This window comes from Tetrao urogallus, assembly GCF_951394365.1.
Source record: "Tetrao urogallus genome assembly, chromosome: 6".
Taxonomy (NCBI): Eukaryota; Metazoa; Chordata; class Aves; order Galliformes; family Phasianidae; genus Tetrao; species Tetrao urogallus.
The window spans coordinates 10,837,466-10,857,573 of record NC_136819.1 but is presented as its reverse complement, the minus strand read 5'-3'; the positions used below and the strand labels follow the sequence as shown (position 1 = coordinate 10,857,573).

The 20,108-nt window shown below is 37.8% G+C and overlaps 1 protein-coding gene across 1 annotated transcript in view; it reads right to left on the bottom strand.

The window, feature by feature from the left end:
- Positions 1 to 20,108, bottom strand: part of INSC (INSC spindle orientation adaptor protein) — a gene marked incomplete at both ends in the record, with an annotated part of 101,946 nt that overhangs the window by 71,004 nt on the left and 10,834 nt on the right. Inside the window, one exon of the mRNA XM_079537626.1 lies at positions 9,741 to 9,831. Coding sequence (XP_079393752.1) covers positions 9,741 to 9,831 — 91 coding nt within the window. The remainder of the gene's footprint in view (positions 1 to 9,740; positions 9,832 to 20,108) is intronic.

Sequence of the window (20,108 nt, the reverse complement as noted above, 5' to 3'; positions counted from 1 at the left end):
CTTTTAATCTGTTTATTTCTTAAACTACAGATAAGACAAGTGAACTTCTGTCTGAATATGGAAGATCAAAAATATAATCACTGCTACAGAAACAAATTCACTTATTTCCCTCACATGCATTTCAGATTTCACCTACAAAGTTCTTTTCAAAATGCAAAGCTGATAACATTCACAATAATTTGAGATTACAGTTGTTACTGAACAAGGGTACTTTTGCTCTACAGCACTTCCCAAAATGGTGCTTTCAACCATCTCATGATACACTGAATAACCTCAGTCTACCCCGATCCCATTTCTGGTTTTCCTCTTTTTTCCTTTTATATTTTTATGTTCTCAGCTTTCCCTTGTTTTACCCCTACTTAGTTTTTATTCTGAGCTCAAATCTCACATTCGTTCATGATAGTAGAAAGATATTTCCATCATCTTTAATTGGGCAAAATATATTTCCCTGACACGAATATTTTCTGTTTCTATTGCACTCCTGGAATAGCTTCTACAATAAAGTATCCAGAAAAAGAATGATATAGAAATCATATACCTGAAGCATAGTCTCTACACAAGCAACTCAATAAAAAGATTTTTCTTTAAAAAAAAAAAAAAAAGCAAAGAAAAAATTGCATACCTATACTCCTTTAGGCTTATTGCCTTAAATAAAATAACATATATATACCTCATCACACCTATTGAAATACAGTAAGAGGCAAAAAGAATCAACCAGCACTGCTAACAATCACCTTTCAGCTCAATATTAAACTCCTGTATGCATCTCACTCCATCACTCCAAGTCCCTCAGGGTTAATGCGAACTCAGAAATCAAGCCATTCACAGACAGTAGCAAATTTAATGAGACTAGAAATGGGGTCAGGCTGGCGTATTTCTTAAGATCACTACACTATTTGTCAGAAAGGGAAAAAGGCAAGATACCATTTACAAAGTTGTAGCATTGTTCTGCTACCCTTCTTAAATTTGCTCGTTACAGGTTAGAGAACAAGTGATTACAAGATCCTCCCACCATCCCTAGGCAGCAGTGAACCAGATTGAGAGAGACTAGGCAATTAAGCGAGGAAGAAATTCCCAGGAAACATGGACTGAAGCAACAAACATTGTATTTAACACAATCTGGTACTAGCATTTCCAGCAAATAACTCAGAAGTCAAGTCTCAGCTTGTCATAGTAAGATCATTAAAATATCCTTAATGGAGTTATTAAAAATCAGACTGGAAGAAAACACCTCAGAAATGTCACGGAACAGGTGATTAATCATTGTCCTCTTTTATAGCCACTGATGAAAAGAGAGTTGAGTGAACTTACATGCCAGGCAACAACTCTTTAAAAATGACAGCAAGATATGGCACAGAGAAAGAACAAGCCAGTTTTTGTGAATAGAAACGTATTAATGTTTAGTAGATGCAGCTGCTAGATAGCATCTAACATTATCAAACCTGCAATAGAATGATGCACAGTATCAAGCACAAGGTGCATGAGGTCATAACACACAGAGCTCCACATAAGGATCATTAAAACAGCAGCTGGCAGGGATCTGTTAATAAGGACTTCCACTGCATTTCACCAGCTGAGATGGAGGAACGAAAGCTGCGGGAAGGTTGCTTGCCTTAGGTCAAGGAATTAATCAGAGGTATAACCAAGACAAATAACGTATAAGGCTCAATCCAAAACTAAAGTTCCAACAAACCTTCCTGCCCTTCCAGAGACCAATGGCAACACTTTCTTAAAATAAAACAATAGCAAATTCAGTGAGTTTTTTGAGCTTTAGGAAGTCTTCATTATTTTGATCTGTTTTGGAGTTGCATGAAAATACGTATTCCTATAAAGAAAACTACTACATTCTTTTTCAGTCATTTTTCTCCCATTTGGTAAGCTCAGTGACTGCCTCTAGAATGCTTCAAAGCTTGCATTTTAAAGGAGAAAGATGTCTCAGATACTCTGATGTCAGTGTCCAGGGTTGCATCTTTAAATGCCATCCAGCACTAGCAAGAAAAATTCCAGCTAAATCATAATTGATAAAACCAATATAGCTTGACTGTTAAAATGAGAGGCAAGAGCATGGATCTTTCTTCTTGCCAGCAGAATAGTAACTTCAGATTACATTATGCACATAAAATTGCCTAGAAAGTCCAAGCCTTACAACTGTTTTGCAAAATAGCTGACTTCCAATACCGTTCTGTAAATGGGAAAATGAACACACAGTCTTAACTATAATCTGTCAATGTTAGAATAACCTGAGAAGTAATCAAAGAGTGGATACTACAGGGTCCATTTTCCTTTTAAACTGTATTGTTTATAGTTAATGCTACATAACTTTGCTTCCCTGAAGACTATTATAACTGGCAAGCTCTTCCAAATGTGATAAGACTTGCTGACTAACAAATGCAAAGCAAATTTTTTAAAGATACACACCAAGAACTATAGTCAGGAGAATCCCCAGGTACAGTTTGCAAGCAGGGTGTGAAGCATTCCTGTGCTCCTGTGAAGCAGGATAGGGACAAGCACCCTCCAGGTGCTTCAGAATGAGGCCAGTGCCAGCATTACCACTTCTGGCTCACTCCTTCCTACACTCAGGAAAACAAACTTAAGATCAGCCTTAGCCCTCAAGCACAGCACTGCTGCCAGGCACATAGCACTGTTCAGTGACTGCACCAGGCTGACTGCGAGCTGCAGGACTGCATGCTTTGGGACATACATGGCTCTCTCTGTTCCTCCATTCTTCCTCACCTTGTATGTCACAAGGCATCAAGTTATCACACCAGTCTGGAACCTGCAGACCAGTGTTTCTTTCTCTTCCTTAGCCATACAATTGCTGGGATAGGTTCCTTCCCCACTGCTAATGTACTAGGTTCAGATGCAGTTCAGGCTTAGCATTTTTTGGTGCCAGAAAGCTCAGAGACAACACAAAGCCAAGAGTGAGGCTCTTCAGCTATTCATGGCTGTAAGTATAGTATAACATAACATTACTGCTTAACAGCATCTCAAAGGAGCTATTTGTTTATGGTATTTAATGAGGAAGGCTCTTCCCAAGCCTTTACAGCAAATGAGCAAGATATGTCAAACAAGTAAGATGCCTATATACTTTAATATGGTCCCAAAACTAAACATTTTAATGTCTTCATTTTTGTCTTGTTTTGTTTTGGTTGTTGCTGTTTTGTTTTCTTTATCTTCAGATATTCATCAGGCAGATAGGGCCTTTTTTCTTAATATTAAAAAAAAAAAAAAAAGTATTTTCTACAGAATTCCACATTTCAAAATATGCATTCTGAAAATCATTAAGCTTCTTATACAATAAAGGCTATACTAGCAGTTTGATCTCTGTGTACTATGCATCACATACTCTGAAATATGTCCCTGACCCTGACAAGATTCAGGGTGAATTCTTAATCATTAAAGATGAAAGTTGATGCTTCATCATTTAATAAAAACCTGTTCCTAACTAGCACCCACCCACAAATATGAAATACCAACATTTAATGAAGAAAGGTCTAGTGAGTCAAGTTAAATAGATTGTTTAGATTTGTCTATTTGTTCACAGTTTAAAGTCACTCCAACTTCTCAATTACTATAATGGATAAACTCAAACTTACTTCAGGTTAAAAGCCAGAATTCTTTTGTGACTTCTAGAGTTCAACATAAAATATTATGCAGCGTATCTCTGGGAAGTAATATAACATGTTTCTGCAGCATAATATACAATTAATGTAAAGCTATAGCGATAAAACTATCAGAATGAAAAGCTTAGGAAAAATCTTGAATTCTGGCAGACTCACACACCCCCAAAATACATAAAGTACAAGTGAAACGCAATTATTTTTATTGCCTCTGAGCTAAACTGCTGACCTACACTTTAACATCCTGAATATAGGAACAAAGATATTTTACCCATGTATTCAAAGAAAAAACCTGTTGAGTTCATATTCCTCCTGAGTGCTACAAAATGATGGCAAATCAATAGGCACTACTTTGCTAACATCATCCTTTGGATCCAGTCAACTAGCAACATTTGAAAATCCTCCCTTGAAATAGCATACGGGTACACAAAAGCAGCTGTGATTTAGCTTCTACCAACAAATCAAACTAATTGTACCAACAAAGCAAACTAATTTACTCTCAGTTTTATTACAGGTGGAATATAAATCACTAACACAAAAAATACTTACATTATGATAAGATAGACCTCCCTTCCTTAAGCTATGATTCTTTACTGAATTGCTATAGGGTTAACCAAGTGAAATGAAAAGAACACAAGGTCATTGCATGAGGTTATCATTAATGCCATGAACTATGCTGCAGCTAGATTTATTATTTATAGCTTTATTGGCAGAGCACTCTTCTCTCTTCTGTAGCATACTGTTCATGAAGCTTACTAAAAAAAATAAAAAAATAAAAAAAGTTTTCCAAAACTGTTTTCAACTCCATCGAAAGCATTATATTCTTGGATGGATTTTCAAAATACATAAAGCAGAAATTCAGAAGCACAATAAAGAATATTCAACTCTCAATCTGTATCACAGATAACGTGCATTTGTTCTATAGAGTTTCTTAGGTGTTTGTCTGAATGTTGTAGAGAGCCTTGACATGCAAGTTCCTGATGCCATCCCAATAAAAACTGATTGTAGAGAACGTAGGATTTAAGTAGGACAGGATCTGCAACAAAAAGTAGCCTGCAAAATGCAGAAATTTTTCACTTCACTAGGAGTGTTTATCAGGCAGGAAGTTCACTTTGCATGATGTAGGTGGGAAAAGCCAGAAATGCAGAACAGGCCCTTTATTATTAGCAGCAGATACTACAGGAAGCCATCAAACAAAAAAAAAACTGAGCACCTACAAAAGATGTCTAAGTAGCACAAGGACATGTAAATCACTGATCAGACCAAGCATTTAAAGCATTTGTAGTTAAGTAAGATTCTGTGATGATGAACTTGAGCACAATCTTACAAGTTGTGCATGCTTACAAATGGGTTGTTGGTTCTTGAAGAGTCAACATACTATTAAAAATGGAGAGACAAGTTTCATGAGGATCAGCACTGATAATAGAAATGGCTACAAAGTATAGAAGGCATGCAGATACAGAGTAAGTAGAAAGGTGTCATGTAACAGCTAATAAGAATTGGTAGTGCTAGAAAAATAGACTAGAATGAGGTAAAAAGGGAATAGTTTTACACAGACTAATTCACAGAAATCCCATCCCTAGGACTCACTCGCTTCGGTGTTTCATGTTTAAGAAAGTAGATGAAACAGGAAATATTTCAATAAACTACCATGCAACCAAATCTAGTTGCTGCCCCAAATTCACTAGAAAAGACATCTAGAGCTTAAAGTCACATCAACAGATCACAACAAGATAAACAGATCCTCATTGCATAGAGAATACAAGTGGAAAGAGGTCCTTGGGTAACTGAATGAGAAGGAATACACCTGCGTAATTTTGCCCAACTGTTCTATTATTATTATTTGTTTATATGACTAGATAGAACTATTTCCCTGCCTTCAACTCCAAGAACTAAATCACACAGTACTGGGGTAATTCTAGATACTTAGGGTAGAAGTCTAACAAGCTGATATAATCTGCTCCTCAAAGTCATGTTTGAGGTTGTATTTATTAAAAACACAACATATGAATGCAATATTAGACACGTGCTGAAAGACTCATCATTGCGTCTTGCACCTCAAATGCAGTGTTATCAAAACAACTCTTTTCAGTTGTATAGAAGTAACATGAAGTTCGAGAAGCAAAATCCAGTACATAGATCTGAAAATAATTTAGTCCCTGAGCAGGTAAAAATGCATCTTGCTTTACAAAGATCATTACACTATCTTCCTTACTATAGTAGAAATTCTTTCTTACTAGAAATTTTTTGCCAAGTGCTTTTTTTTTTTTCCATTTGAAGTTGTACCTTCCATTAAAAAAAATCCATTATAAATTTCCATATTTTTCATCATAATATGCCTCTATATTCCACGAAAGCCTGCATGTTTTTTATCTTGATTGAGGAGAAAAACCAAGTAGAATCACTGCAGTTTCTGGAGTAAAACAAACAAAGAAAAAAAGCCGCACACCTCTCTTGCTGCAAGTTTCAATTTTCAATTTTTGACAAATATTCTGTTAAATTAGCAATTCAGTCCAATTTTTTTTTCTTCCAGTTCCCAGAATTTTTTAGCATCATTTCAATCAACACCTCTTTGCTTACTGGGCAAGCAGCAGAGTACTTAGAGTCGTGAAAGACAGGGTTCCCACCACTTCATAGATGGAATGCTTTGGTCCTAGAATTTTGAAGATAGCCTCAGAAGTGTTTCTTTTCCACTTGGTTACTGAAAGCCTGTGAACAATTAACCTAGAATATCCTGAAGCCTGTAACAAGATGGTATTCATAGAGTCACAGAAAGGGGGTGGATTGAAAAGGACCACAACGATCATCTATAGTTTCAACCCCCTGCTATGTGCAGGGTCACCAACCAGCAGACCAGGCTGCCCAGAGCCACATCCAGCCTGGCCCTCCAGGGATGGGGCACATGCAGTGAGCAGATCTCCAGCCACCATTACCTACCATACAGAAATAGAAAATAACATTGCGAGAAGTTAAAGGGAAAAAAAAATATTTAGGGTAAAAAAAAAAAAACAAAAAAAAAACAAAAAAAAAACAACCACCGCTACCACCAGAATGCATACTGAAAGAAATCCAGACCTCTCCAGAATTGATTGCCACCTTAGCAATTGCTTAATAGGTGGGGGCATAAAAGGGGCACGAAAGTCTTAATTTATGTAACGGGACACCAAAGTAGATACTTTAGAGAAGTTATCAGGACACCTGCAGATACATGGCACAGTTTAAAGAGCAGAGCAAGGCTATAAATATGCATGGAGTGACCTCATTCATATTGTTCTTTCATAGATCTCAGGTCCTTAGAGAACAGAAAAAGGAAGAACGTAACAAAAGGAGGAAGAACTGACTTTTGGTTAAGAACCGGGAGACAGGAAACCTGGATTCTGTGGCAGAGCCAAAATTAGAAGCCCTTTATGGCAAACCGTTCTGATTTCAGGTGGATCAAGACAAGGAAGTGATTTTCAGAGATCTCAACTACATGTACCTAGAGTTCAAAGACTTGTCTGATTTCTCTGCCTCACCTTCTTCATCTGAAGCACAGTGATTAAGAAAAAAACGCTCTTATCTATATCAATGGCATAAAATTCTGTAAGAAAAAATAATAGTATTAAAAAATTTCTATATTTATCACCTAGTAAGGCTCATCTTTTTGGTCCTCAGAGCATTCACTTTAAAAAAAACAAAAAAAAACAAAAAAAAACAAGCTTTTAAATATTTAACATTGCCTTTGCTCCTATGCAAGCTGAAGTTATAACCCAGAGGATTATCTTTCATTTTTAAAACTGTAAGGATGTTCAGAGTATGTATTGAACAGTTTAGCAGAATTACATTTCTGAGGCTCAGGAAGAAAAACTAGCTCTACCACTGCTATCACTTCACTTTCAAGAGTGCCTCCCAGATTTATAGTGCAAATTTCAACATTTTTCAGCAAGATAACTTTACCTTTGCTTCATTTTTACATTCCTAATTTCCATGGAGAATCCTGCTGTGTTTAAGAAGTGGTGTATTTATGGGTTTTGTTGTTTTTGTAGTTTAAGTAGTAATTGTACTGAATTTCTCTCAGTTATGAGAGTGAGCTGAACATATAATCCAGGAAAACAAAACCAGCATCCTACTTCGCTCTTTATTATGAGCACCTTTGTTTAGCTGAATGGCTTCTGATTGAGTACTCTAACTGCTAATTTTTGTTTACTATGCAACATGGAAAGTGCAAGAAACCATGACTACCATGAAAAAAATGGGTACATTGTTTTAATTGAAAGCAAACAAAAAGGCTGATGAACTTTTATTACAAAGAAATGGAGGACAGGGACCTAAGAGAAAGACCATTTCTTTTACATTAGCTTTCCCACCTGGAAAACTCACCAGAAATATGAGAAAAGCAATTCCAAGAGGAAAGACATTTGTAAAGAGTCCATTTTCAGAAGCTATACTGAAACAGCTGGGGGCAAGAAAGAGTATTTACTTATTTTATGATCTCACTACATACAGTTGTCCTGCTGGGCCACGCACTTCCCCAGAGCATAGCACTTGCCGCTGTACGAAACTTTTCCCACATAACTTGCAATAAGATACAGTGAAGAGTCAATGCAAGGTGCATATTTTCTTAAACGTAGTGTAGTGGAGTCCTCCTGCCTCCCTGCACACAGCAGAACTGACTTGCAGGCAGGTTCCCTTTTCAGCAGTTTCTAGCCCACAGATTCAGAACTTTCAGATCTTTTCAGTTCTGTGCTGTTACATGTGAGCACCGTATGCACTGTTACTTCTCCACATTTCCAATCACTAACATGGGCAGTCTGCAGCTAACATCCTCATTTGCTTGCAAGAAAAGTTTGCCAGCATCAATTTGGATCAGCCCTTGCCATCCATGGGTCTTACTGCCTTTGGTCCCACTTGTATCTATTTTTCTGCAAGAGGCTTCACTGACCCATTTTGCAATGGAAGTTTTTGCACAGTAGCTGGTCTACTATTAAACTACAATTCAATTTCCAGAAGTAATTAGTTATTACTAAGAAATTAACGCAGATATCTAGCACCTTATCTGATCAGAGCATTTCCAAGTGCAAGTCATTAATCTGACGGCACTGCTGTGCACCACTGATGCAATATACCACAGCTTCATCCCATGGAATAAAAATTAAAACGAATGAATGACAGTATGCCTCATCCCTGTTTATTCCAGTCCAGTTCACACCTGGTTATCTAGGATTTCTAGGACTTGCTGGTTTCCAATACACAGAATCCAATATACGGTCCTCATTTACTTTGTATCTGGGATCCCCAAACTGCCTTCCTCCACCTAACATTTCTTACAGAAGACAGTGTGCCCAAATTGTCTTTCTGCAACTGAAAGCCCACTGGTGTTATCAAAATATCTGCTAAAAGATTCAGATAGTGAAAAACAGAGAAATACCAAAATTTGTTGAGAAGAAAAGCCCCGTATTCTGAGAATGCATGTCAGCAGCCAGTTGACTGCAGGAAAGAAAATTTTGCCTGACGACAACTAAAAAAAAAAATAATGAAATTTCAATCCTTCCTGCTTCTGATTTTACCCCTGCATTCAGCAGCCCATAAAATCAATTATGCTACATATCAAGACCGTAGCTCAATGAAAACACAGAATGATTGTATTCATTATCCATTTTTCCCTTTCCATGAAGCCTCCATTATCACAGATATGAAACTATGCTACAGATACTAGCTGCCAATCTGGAGCCAGATTCTAAAACCTCAATTGATTAATAGAGCAACCAGTACTTCCAGTTCCCCATGGGGACAGGCAAGATTCTACTGAAACTTTAATATTAGTACCACAGCTACAAGTAGAGGCAGTGAATGAGGTTCAGTAAATTTATATTTATAATTTCCAATAGTCTTCAGAGTAGAGGGAGTGCTAGAGATTTCCATCATGACAACCAATCCAGTAAACTATCATTGCTGTACCGCAAGCCAGCTCACCCATTTAAAACAGTCACTACGCGTTTACTGTCATGATTTACCAGTGAGAATGTAAGCAAATTCAAGAAAGGTGTTTAAAAATGACTTTTTTATTCACTTTTGAATCCTAAATAACAAAGTAGCTTTGGCAGCATTTAGTCAAGTCTGCATGAGAAGAGTGCCACTTACCGCTGAACAGGTAAAGGAAGGGAATCTAAGTGGTCCTCACCCTTAAAAGCCATATTTATCCCCTTATGTATTCTTCTCCATAGGTCACAATCTAGAAAGAAAAAAGTCATTTAGTAAACCTCAGAAAACTCAGGCCTCTTCAGCCCAACATGGATGGTATTCTCTACTAATTTGTGGAGTTAACGCATTAGAAAAAATTCAAAAGACTTTTTTCCTCAGGATACCACACAACTCCAGCAAATAACCAGAGCCAGTAAGTACATTAGGCACTGGGCTTCCCAATCTAGTGACTGATCTAGTGGATGGCAATCCTGCCTGCAGCAGGGCATTGGAATTAGATGACCTTTCTAACCCAAGCCATTCAATGATTTCACTGCATAAAAAATACAGGGTTCTGTACATTAAGAAACCTCTTGGACTACTATGCAGGTCAGAGGCATCTGGGCTGAACGATTTGCTGAGTCAGTACAGCTATTACTTAGCCTTGTTTTTAAGCCACGCTGCATTAACTAAACAAATTTCTTCTCAGTGCAAGATTAATTCTTCAGGCTATCATGAGAAAGAGAGCTTAAAAGTTAAAGCAAGTGCGCTGTCACATGATTTTGAAATCTTATAATATTATATTTACAGAAAAATTACTGTTGTCCAAGTAATACAAGTATTAGATCATAGAACCACAGAATTGCTCAGGTTGGAAAAGACCTTCACAATCATCAAGTCCAACAGTTAAAAAAAGATCCTTCTACATTAAGTAATTTCGTTTTCCTAGTAGCTCAAAATGCTATACACATCTTTCTCAATGTTTTGCCTGAGAAGAATCCTCCAAATAGCATTGTACAGGAAAAGGTAAGAAAGTACCAAGGAAGTGGAAACCATCTCCCTCCCACAATCCTCTTCTAAGAGAGAAGAAAAAGCACACATACACACACACCTTACATTAGGGCATTATCCATTATAAAACAATGAATATTTTGAACAGAAACCGGATGCTTTGGTCTACAGAAATAATGTAGCAATTCCCACTTATCCACATGGATGAAGGAACAGCTTATGTAAAATATTTTAAGGAAGAGATTAATCCATGACTCAAGAAGAATGAGGAGATAAAAGAATTTGGAGGAGGCAGGAAGAGTGGAGAAATCAATGCTTTCTTAGATGTGAAGAAAAGCCTGAGATCAATAGATCTCACTCAGAGAAAATACTTGAAGTGAGAAGTTAATGCTGTATCTGTCACCAACTAAGGGAGAATGTTTTTTTGATGCAATCACTTGTGAAATTCTGCCATTTTGTATTGTCTACTTCCTGCAAGCTGAGTCAGTCCGTATTCAAGAATTTTGCCACTCCAAATTGCTCCTAATGGATGCCGAGATAAGTCCTCAGCATCCTTCCTATCCACTTGATCTTATTGCTAATGCATGTCCCTAATACATAGGGTTATTAGAACCAAAATAACGTGTTCTACGTGCTACATGCTCAGCTCACTACTAGCTCCAAATTACTTGAGCAATGTTGTCTCTGTCCTACCACTTCAAATCTTCCCAGAAGTACAAAAACAATTCTAACACATACATCAGTACACTCTTTTAATTAGGTGCACATGAGAAAAATGCGCACTGCCTTTTTTAAAGGGCAATTTCAGTAATGAAAAACTCTATATATTTTTAATTACAAGTGTACAATATTTGATAAAATATACATGAATTTTTTTAGTCTTTGTCAAATATACTTAAGAATATCAAATGCAAATAACCATAGAATCAGTTTTACTGTAAAAAGCTGATGGGCACTATCTCCACGTGGGGACAGGACAATCAAAGATAAACATACCCGTACAAAATCTTAATCTCTGGGATGAATTTTCCTACCATGTAAAGAGAGAAGTTTCTCTCAGTCTGCAGAAATGGGCTTAATGGAATCCGATCTCCTTCTGTTCAGCATCAGTTGCAGGACTCACCATCTTGTACAAAATTAACAGCTCCTCAACAAGCTGAAGCTGTTTCACCATTAGCTGAGCCCACTAGTAGGATACCCACACACACACATCAGAGCATCTGATGCATTCTATTACTTACAAACATGACACCATAGACAGATAAATTAGATTACTGCATCTCATCGTTCTCTGTAAATCAGAAACATGAGAAAAATGCAGCTTTTTCTTACTTTTAAATGTTGGCTATCTACAAAACACGTATACATATTACGGCTAATAGACTAAAAACATAACCAACTCCTACTTAGAGGTCATTCATGTTCCAGGAACAACAAAATACCTCATGCATATCTTAACCTATCTCAAAATTATGATTAGAATTCAGCTCAAGATTTTCAGCCCAAGCTGGAGTGTACATAAATGTTACACACATTGCATATATGTATAACATGCAATCATAAGAATAAATTTATCTACTTCGTAGATACTCACAGGAAGCATTAGCAGAAGCTATGTCTTTTTTCGTCAGCTTTCACTGAATGCTGGATCAGGCCTGCAGCTGGCTAGACATGCTGCCTAGGCAAATGTACCAAAAATAACACTGCCTCTGATTTGCAATACTGGTCATTTTGGTACAAATTTGAGTAGCACCCTTGTGCTGAAATAATAAAAAAAACTTATTCGTGGACTTAAATAAGGCCAACTTTTAATAACTTCCATAGGATTTTACATAAATGTCTCTTTATACGCTTGCATCATCATCATAAATAAGTTATGATCATGTTTAATTCTCCTGGTAGATAGCAGTGTGTATTCAAGGCAGACTCTCTTCATGTCCTTCATCTTTCTCTTTGTCCTGTCAACACCGAATTAGTTTTTAAAACGTTATTTCCTTACATTTAATTAGATGTAGATAAGACCACAAACCACATATTATTCCCACTGAAGACAGCCAAAATCTTCTTTCAGAAAACTACCAGAAAAAAAAATAAAAAGCTTCTTTCAGAAAACAAAACCTCACCCTGCAACAGCATATAAGGACTGCTTACAGAAAGAGCAGTGAGAGTAGAAAACTACATTCGTGGCAAAAAAAAAAAAACTAAGAAGAGGTAACTTGCTCATATATGTGCATCATACCTTGGTGCTACAACTTAAAGCTCACTGTTTAGCCTACCTATATGTTAAAGGAGGAGACTCAACCCAACAGAAACCAGGCCTTCCTAACACAGCTATGCATCAAGCTGCTGGTTCCAGAAGACCGGATTCTTTCTGCATTACAGGAACTCCCTTCTGGGAATCTCTTCTTCCTCCCTTTTAGCATGAGAGCAGCTTCTGAAGCACAAGACAGCTTTTAGCGCCCCAAGAAAAAAGTTATTTCTTCTGGGAAAACAGAATCAATCTTGCCATATCTTCCAGTTTAACTTATTTCTCCATCCCTCAGTGTAACTTGTGGAATTAATTAAGAAATAGGGAGGAATTAATTCTGTTTCTCTTAAATAAATTTGTCTGAAAACATCACAGTAACAGCACATATTCAAGGTGAAATAAGTGTGACTTATTAACTCCTACTACTGGTGGCCTTCAGGAAGCTCTTCATCACAGAATGATGCTCTGAATAATTAAGTTCTGGCTGTCACACAATTAAATTCACATTTTGAACTCATTCACTGCTCACACGTCCATCCTTGTAAAAGCTTAAATCAAAAGGCAAATCCATGAACTTTTGCCATCCCACATCTAACAGCCTAACATCACAGTTTCAACAGTAACGTCTTAAAGTAAGGACAATGAAGAAGATCATTTCTCTCTGAGAGACAGAAAACCATGTATCTAGCATGCAATTATTAGTAATCATCAGAATTAGAACAGTGTGTTACCTGCAAGTAGCACGGTCAGCCCGAGAACAAGTCATTAGCCAGAAGTCATTTTAGACTATACCTCATTTGATTAATATTAACAGCTCCTGTCCATATTAAAGCACGGTATCTGTTCTGCCAAACAGAGCCTGTCCTTATTTTACAATTCTGGGAGTCTGGGAATCATTAGTTATTATTATTATTCTGGTACACGGAGTAACTGTTAATGGAATGACACAAATCAAATTAAGAGCATAGTTTTGACAATATTTATGTGATCAGCTGGAAAGTAAACACATACACCGTGCCCTTCAGCAACATGCCTGGTCCATCTGAAGCTTTTCATACTGGCCATTTGAGGTCTCAGGATCCTGTGGTAATTTTGCATTTTAACAGATTTTTACTGGCATGAATTAAAAAGTCAACTCAATATTAAACCGGGTGTCACAAATCTAAGAAGCCATAAAACCAAAAGCAAGGAGCAATGAAGAGTCCTTCTAACTGTGCATTAAATTGGGTTCTATTAGCACGGGACCATATATACAATTGTACGTACCACACTTCCAGAGAGCAAAGTTCAAACCAGAATAAGAAGAGTAAGAAGGAGGGTTAACAAGTGTTACCTGCAGTATTCATTCACGTTAACTGTTCTTGCAGAACCAACAACCAAATGTGAAGCAGTGTTGAGTAGTTAATTAATGTTTTATGTTTCCCATCTTCCTATTGTTTTACAGAGAAGATCTCATTTCAAACAATTATGTTCATCTTTGACAGGATCCACTGTGCACATAAATAATAACTCAAACTGAAATCTGTGTGGGTTTTCTGTTTTGTATTTCTCATCTTAGCCTGACTGTACGCAGATACACCATAGAACCTCAAAACAACAGGAAAAGAGAGGTGGACAGAATCTACCCATGTTGAAGATAACCCTGAAAACTACAGAAAGGTTACCTCATTTTGGAGATCATAAGTTAGCCAAAGTACAACACTGCCAACTGTCAAGAATCAAAAGAAAGAAGAAAAAAAAAAAAAAAAAAAAAAAGCTTGCCTCCTAGGATTGAGTTTCATTCGTCTTCACATAACGTTTGAAATTCCTTCATTCACGTCCTGGTTTTAGAACCTGCAGAATGTTCTCCTTGCACATACAATCACCACAATGCAAAAATCTGCTTTCAAAGCAAGAGATATGAGCTTGTTCATTCAATATCTATATTTTAGCAAGTGAATTGCGTGGAAATCCACTAAGTGGGATACCTGCAATACAACCAGAAGATCTGATTGTACTGGGAGGGAAAGCAGAGTCCCATGTTACCCAGATAATTCAGCACTATCTGTGACCAAGTATTCATATAACCAGAGATCAGGAATGGGAGAGAACTCCAATACTGTTAGCTCTTTCACCAAAGCATGTTTTTTTCTTACAACACATCTTTCACAAATTTTCCCACTTAGGTACAAAATCTCAAGAAAGATGGAGTTTACATCACTGTGTACTGCATTATAAAATATTTCAAATAAGGAGATAGAGAAGGGTGTAACTGATTCTCAATTGCCTTCCTACCTGTCCCTCCCCACCAAAAGTTATTTTGGACAAAAAGCCACTGAGCTAATCATTTAGTTGGCTTTTCTTTTCTTTCCTTTTTTTTAATCTTCTCAGTGAAAGTCTTTAAAACCTCCCATTCTGTAAGTGGCACACCAATTTATACACATGGCAGTATTATGGGAGCAAACTGATTAGCGGTCACATTCCTAGCAATTTGCATTTTAGAGGCAGTTTGGCTGGAAAAGCATCTGCTTTTGAGGTTCAGAAACTGAATAATAGGTGGCAAGTTGGTGCACTCCAGAGCTATATTTATCTTTTATGGAATGCAGAATAATCACCACATAAAAATGTTTATCGGTTCTAAAGGCAGCATTAATGCTGCTTACTGCCATAAAATGCTGAGAGGTACAGATCCACTGCCATAAAATGCTGAGAGGTACAGATCCACTGCATTCACAATTCCCTTGCTTTTTGGCAGACTGTGAGTTTCCCTTCCTGTTTTAACCAAGGGGAAAACCTGCTTGATATCACCTGCATCAAAGCAAACCTTAATCCAAGCACTCACAGTAGAGGCATCCCTGCTTGGCAAAGGTCTCTTGGCTTCCAAGATTTTTCTAAAAATAGATGCTCAGTTTGCTGGCCCAGATTGCCCCCCACTGGATCACCATGACAACACCTGCACCCCCCCCTCCCTCCTATCCCTCAGCCACTACTTGATGGTGTTCCCTCAGGTGTCCAGCTATCATCAGACAAAGGATAACCTTTTTCAGTTTTCTTTTTTTTTTTTTTCCTCCTGCGTGACTAGATGTAAGTCGTAGAATCACCAGCTGTAAATTCCATGGCTGGTGGATGCACAGGGCCCAGAGGCTGCACCATCACCACAGGTCACTGGCCAGGGAATTCCCGCCCTTTTCCCAACACCTGAGTTACAGGCCCGAGGGATTTGCATTGTCAGTGTGAACAAGCGGAATTCCCCCGCTTTTACCCTTGACAGTGGTCACATGCAAACGCATTCCAGCATAAAGGCCTACTCATCTCACCTCTCCCATTCTCCTGGAGATGGGACCTCGTCTCCTCCCCAGCCTGTTCTCATGGAAAGTGCAGAAATAAAAGGGCTGTTGTGTCAGAACACCACTGCATAGAGCACAGATTGCAATCAGAGGGGATATATGCACAGCCTAACCAGCGGCAAGAGAAGAACAATCTGCCATTAGAGCAGCAGACTGCAAACAGATTTCAAAGGGGGATCTGTACATGAGCAAGCAGCCTGCAGCTGGGCTCAGCACCTCGTAGGACAGCTGACAGCAACAGGGAATGCTGAACTAAACCTCAGGCAAGCTTGTGGCACAGGTATGTGGCACAAGACAAAAGGTGAGCTGCAAAAGAACTAACATCTAAAGAAAACCACAATGAAAGATTTCTTTGTACATGATTTTTCAGTAGATCCTCAGGAAGTTCTTAGATGCTGCTTTAAGTGGGAAGGTCATTTATGCACCCCTCCCTTCTTACACTTCTGTTATGTTACTTTAAAATTGAAACTCGAGTACATAAACCTTACTGTTTTTTTCTTTAAACTGATGTTTTTTCATCAAGTTCCTTTGATTCTCCTACTGAATGTGTCAGACTTGAACAATGACTCTACTTACTCCATGGCCTCACCTCACTCAAGCAAAGTTCCACTTCCATGTGTCGGCTTTGCTTCTCAGAAGAAATGTCTACAGAGTACAGCAGTTTTACTGTTATTTGTAAGCATGGTACATGGGCTTTTAGGTAGGGGTCTATTCCCCCTACAAACACAAAAAGAGTCCCAATTAAGCTTGAAATGAGAAGAGAGAAAATAAAGCCATCTCTCTCTTCAAGTAGGAAATGAAGAGACAGAAATTAAGTGACTTAATTGAAGCCAAATATTACACAATCCAATCTGGTAGTTTTTTACCAGGAGAATATGATAACCTAGTATTTAACAGCTTCAATAAATGGAAAAGAATAAGGACATGTAAAAGTAACTTGCCTGCTGCAAGGAAAGAGGACAATAACACCTGCACATCTTTGTCTACAATCCATTTTCTGTAACAATCCATTTTCTGTCAGACAGGAAGTCTGAAAGACATTTTTTACTTATATTGATATTCTCCTACAGAAAAAAATATATATAATATCTGACATTTTAAACAGAGATGAGCAAAACAATATTATTAATTCAGGTCACAGCCCACACTTCCAGAGTCTTTATTGGAAGTATTACAAGGCATTACATGGTAAACAATGGTGGTATTTCCACAATATTTGCCAGCAACATTAATTTTCTCCATTTTGGAGAGTTAATATCCAATTGCTTTTGTTGACACAGCTATGAAAATCTTAAGACCAACTTTAGTCCAATAAGTGCACATTTACCTAAAAGTTAAAAGCTAAAATCTAATACCACCTCTCTTTAGTTATTGAGCAGTCTCTATTTTAATTATCAACAAACTTCTTACTTCTATCACTAAAATTTACCATCCTGTTTTCTTCTACATATTGGGTAAGAGAAACAAAAGGACATTAGAGATCTACAGAAAAGTTAATAGGGAAGAAAAACAATCAGAGTTACTTTAACAGAATACTGAACCAGGGAAGCCAGCTTAGCAGCAAGTGTGTGAACCTGTACCAGTCTTCATGCTAATTGCCTTAAAGAATCTCTTCTTTAAGAGACAAATCCACTTGAGTAACACAAACTTCCTACAAGCTGAAAAAAGAAGCAGTAAGCTTGTGCCTGTATACAAAAAACACAACTGTTTTAACACAGCAAGGATTGAATATTGTTTTGGGGTTTTTTCCTCCAATAACTCCAATTACCTCCCCCAGACAGTATGCCAGCAGAAGTCTGTAGCCTATCCATTATAATTCTACACAGAAGTCAAGTAACAAAGCAGCAGTGGGATTTTTCTTTCCTTCTTTTACTAAATTAGAAACTGCTGCCTTTATATTTCTGAACTACTATCAAGAGTATCCAGTTAGATATTTTCTCCCTGCATCTTTCACAAAGAGTGATGTGAAGGGCCAAAAACTTACAACAACAATGCAGATGGGGAATCCCCAGAAGTACTAGAAGTATAATGAATTGCTCTGTAGGATTGCTCCCATATTCAGCGTCTCCAGGACAGGTATAATGCGGTCAGACCACATCAGAAAGGCCCTATCTGATCGAAAGGCTCAGGGGGACTTGCCCTATACACATTAGACTTATGCTAGAGATCAAGCCTTGTTTTGGGAAAAGCTTGGAGAGAAAAGTGCAAAACGTACTTCAAACCAACGTGCTGCATTCAGCCTCTGTCAAACTCAAACACTGTTGAGTTCCAGGGGAACTGACAAAGTTCAGATGGTGTTGTCTCATGTTTTTTGTTTTCCTTTTCTTTTCTCCTCCTATTCTAAAACCTGAGTTTCTAAACTGAAGGGTCAAGGAAGAGTACATAAGTTAGTAGAGTTTTGTATGTTTTGATTTTAAAAGTGACTGTGTAGAAGCACTGCTTTGAATTTGGAAGGCGTACAAATTATGGCCTATATCTTCTGTCTCATTTGCAACTCCCAAATACGTAGCAAGTTACTAGACTCCAGCAACCTACATATCAGCACAACTACAGAAATTGACAGCGCTGCTCAGTTGATGATCGCTGGCTTATTACACAAAGGAACTGGCAAGCAAGTTTTGAGAACAAGATAAAATGCTTCATCACTGTTCCAGGATGGCCATATCACGTTTTCACCATTTTCTAAAAAGTGATATTAAAAAATTTATTTTTTTCTTTCAAGTTGTACAAGTCTCATTGCAAAAGATAACTAATATTTTGGTAAATGTCTTCTTATCATCATGAGTTTTTAAAAGCTTGTGGTGGAACAAGTAGAGAAACACACAGCAGAATTAGCAGGAAGTAAAAGTTTCAGAGCCAAGCTTTTGCTGTAAGCAGCCAAACTCAAGAAATTCCTAATTATTAAGCTTAAAAGTGTTCAGATCTCAGACTATTTTTCCTTCTCATAGAATAACATCACCATAACCTTGAACTTTTATCCACAATTTTGGCTTGAGCCTTGCTATTACTTATGGCTATGCCACAGAATTTCCTTACTAATACTTCACCGAAAGTCAAAAAGACGCACAGTAGCGTCATCTTCAAAACAGCCTGGTCACTCCCTTCCATTGGGAGTCTGTACACTACTAATCCTCCACGGAGGGGAGTTAAAAGGCCAGGAACACTTTTAAGCATGAAAATTCTTCCTGAATGTCCATTTCCAGAAGTCTGGTGTTGACCATTTCAGTGGAAACAGAACAAAACTTAGCCGAGACTAATCCATTGATCTAAAACTTCAGTCTTCAGTCTCATTTCTATTGTTACATGCAATATATGGGAGCAGACTACCTCCCACTTACAAGAAGAAGACAAGCGTTGCAAAGCAAACTCCAAAATCTCTCCAGAGACGTCATTTCACCAATGCTACCCTGCTCACCTACAGTAGAGACTTTATAAGTTTTATGCCCCCATTTTTCATGATAAGTCCCCCCAGACAACTCTACTCACTTCCAAAAACCCATCATCTCCTATCACTACCCATACCAATAATCAGTCTCATCAATAAAATTGATATGTTCCTAACCCTTCATGAGGATAGAACATATATTCCATCCACAAATGCGCCTGTTATGTTTTTTCCAGTGTTCATAAAGCTTAAAGAATCTGTCAACAAATCCACATTTACATCATCTGGACCTCAAAACTGCCTGCACCAAATTACTCTTACATTATGCCAGTACATATCTGAGGGCCAGGAACGTGAAGTAACTCACTGAGTATTGCCAATAGGCATTTCCTAATATCATGACATCCAAGAAGAGGGAGGATCTGCTGTCTGAATAGTCTAGGAAGCAGTTCAGTCCCCACCAGCAGTAGATAATGAACATATCAGTTTACATTTAAATACAAGTTATTTGGGCAAGACTCAAGACAGAAGCTTCAGAGGCACTGTGTGTGACGTTTCAGTCAGGGCCTATATGAAAG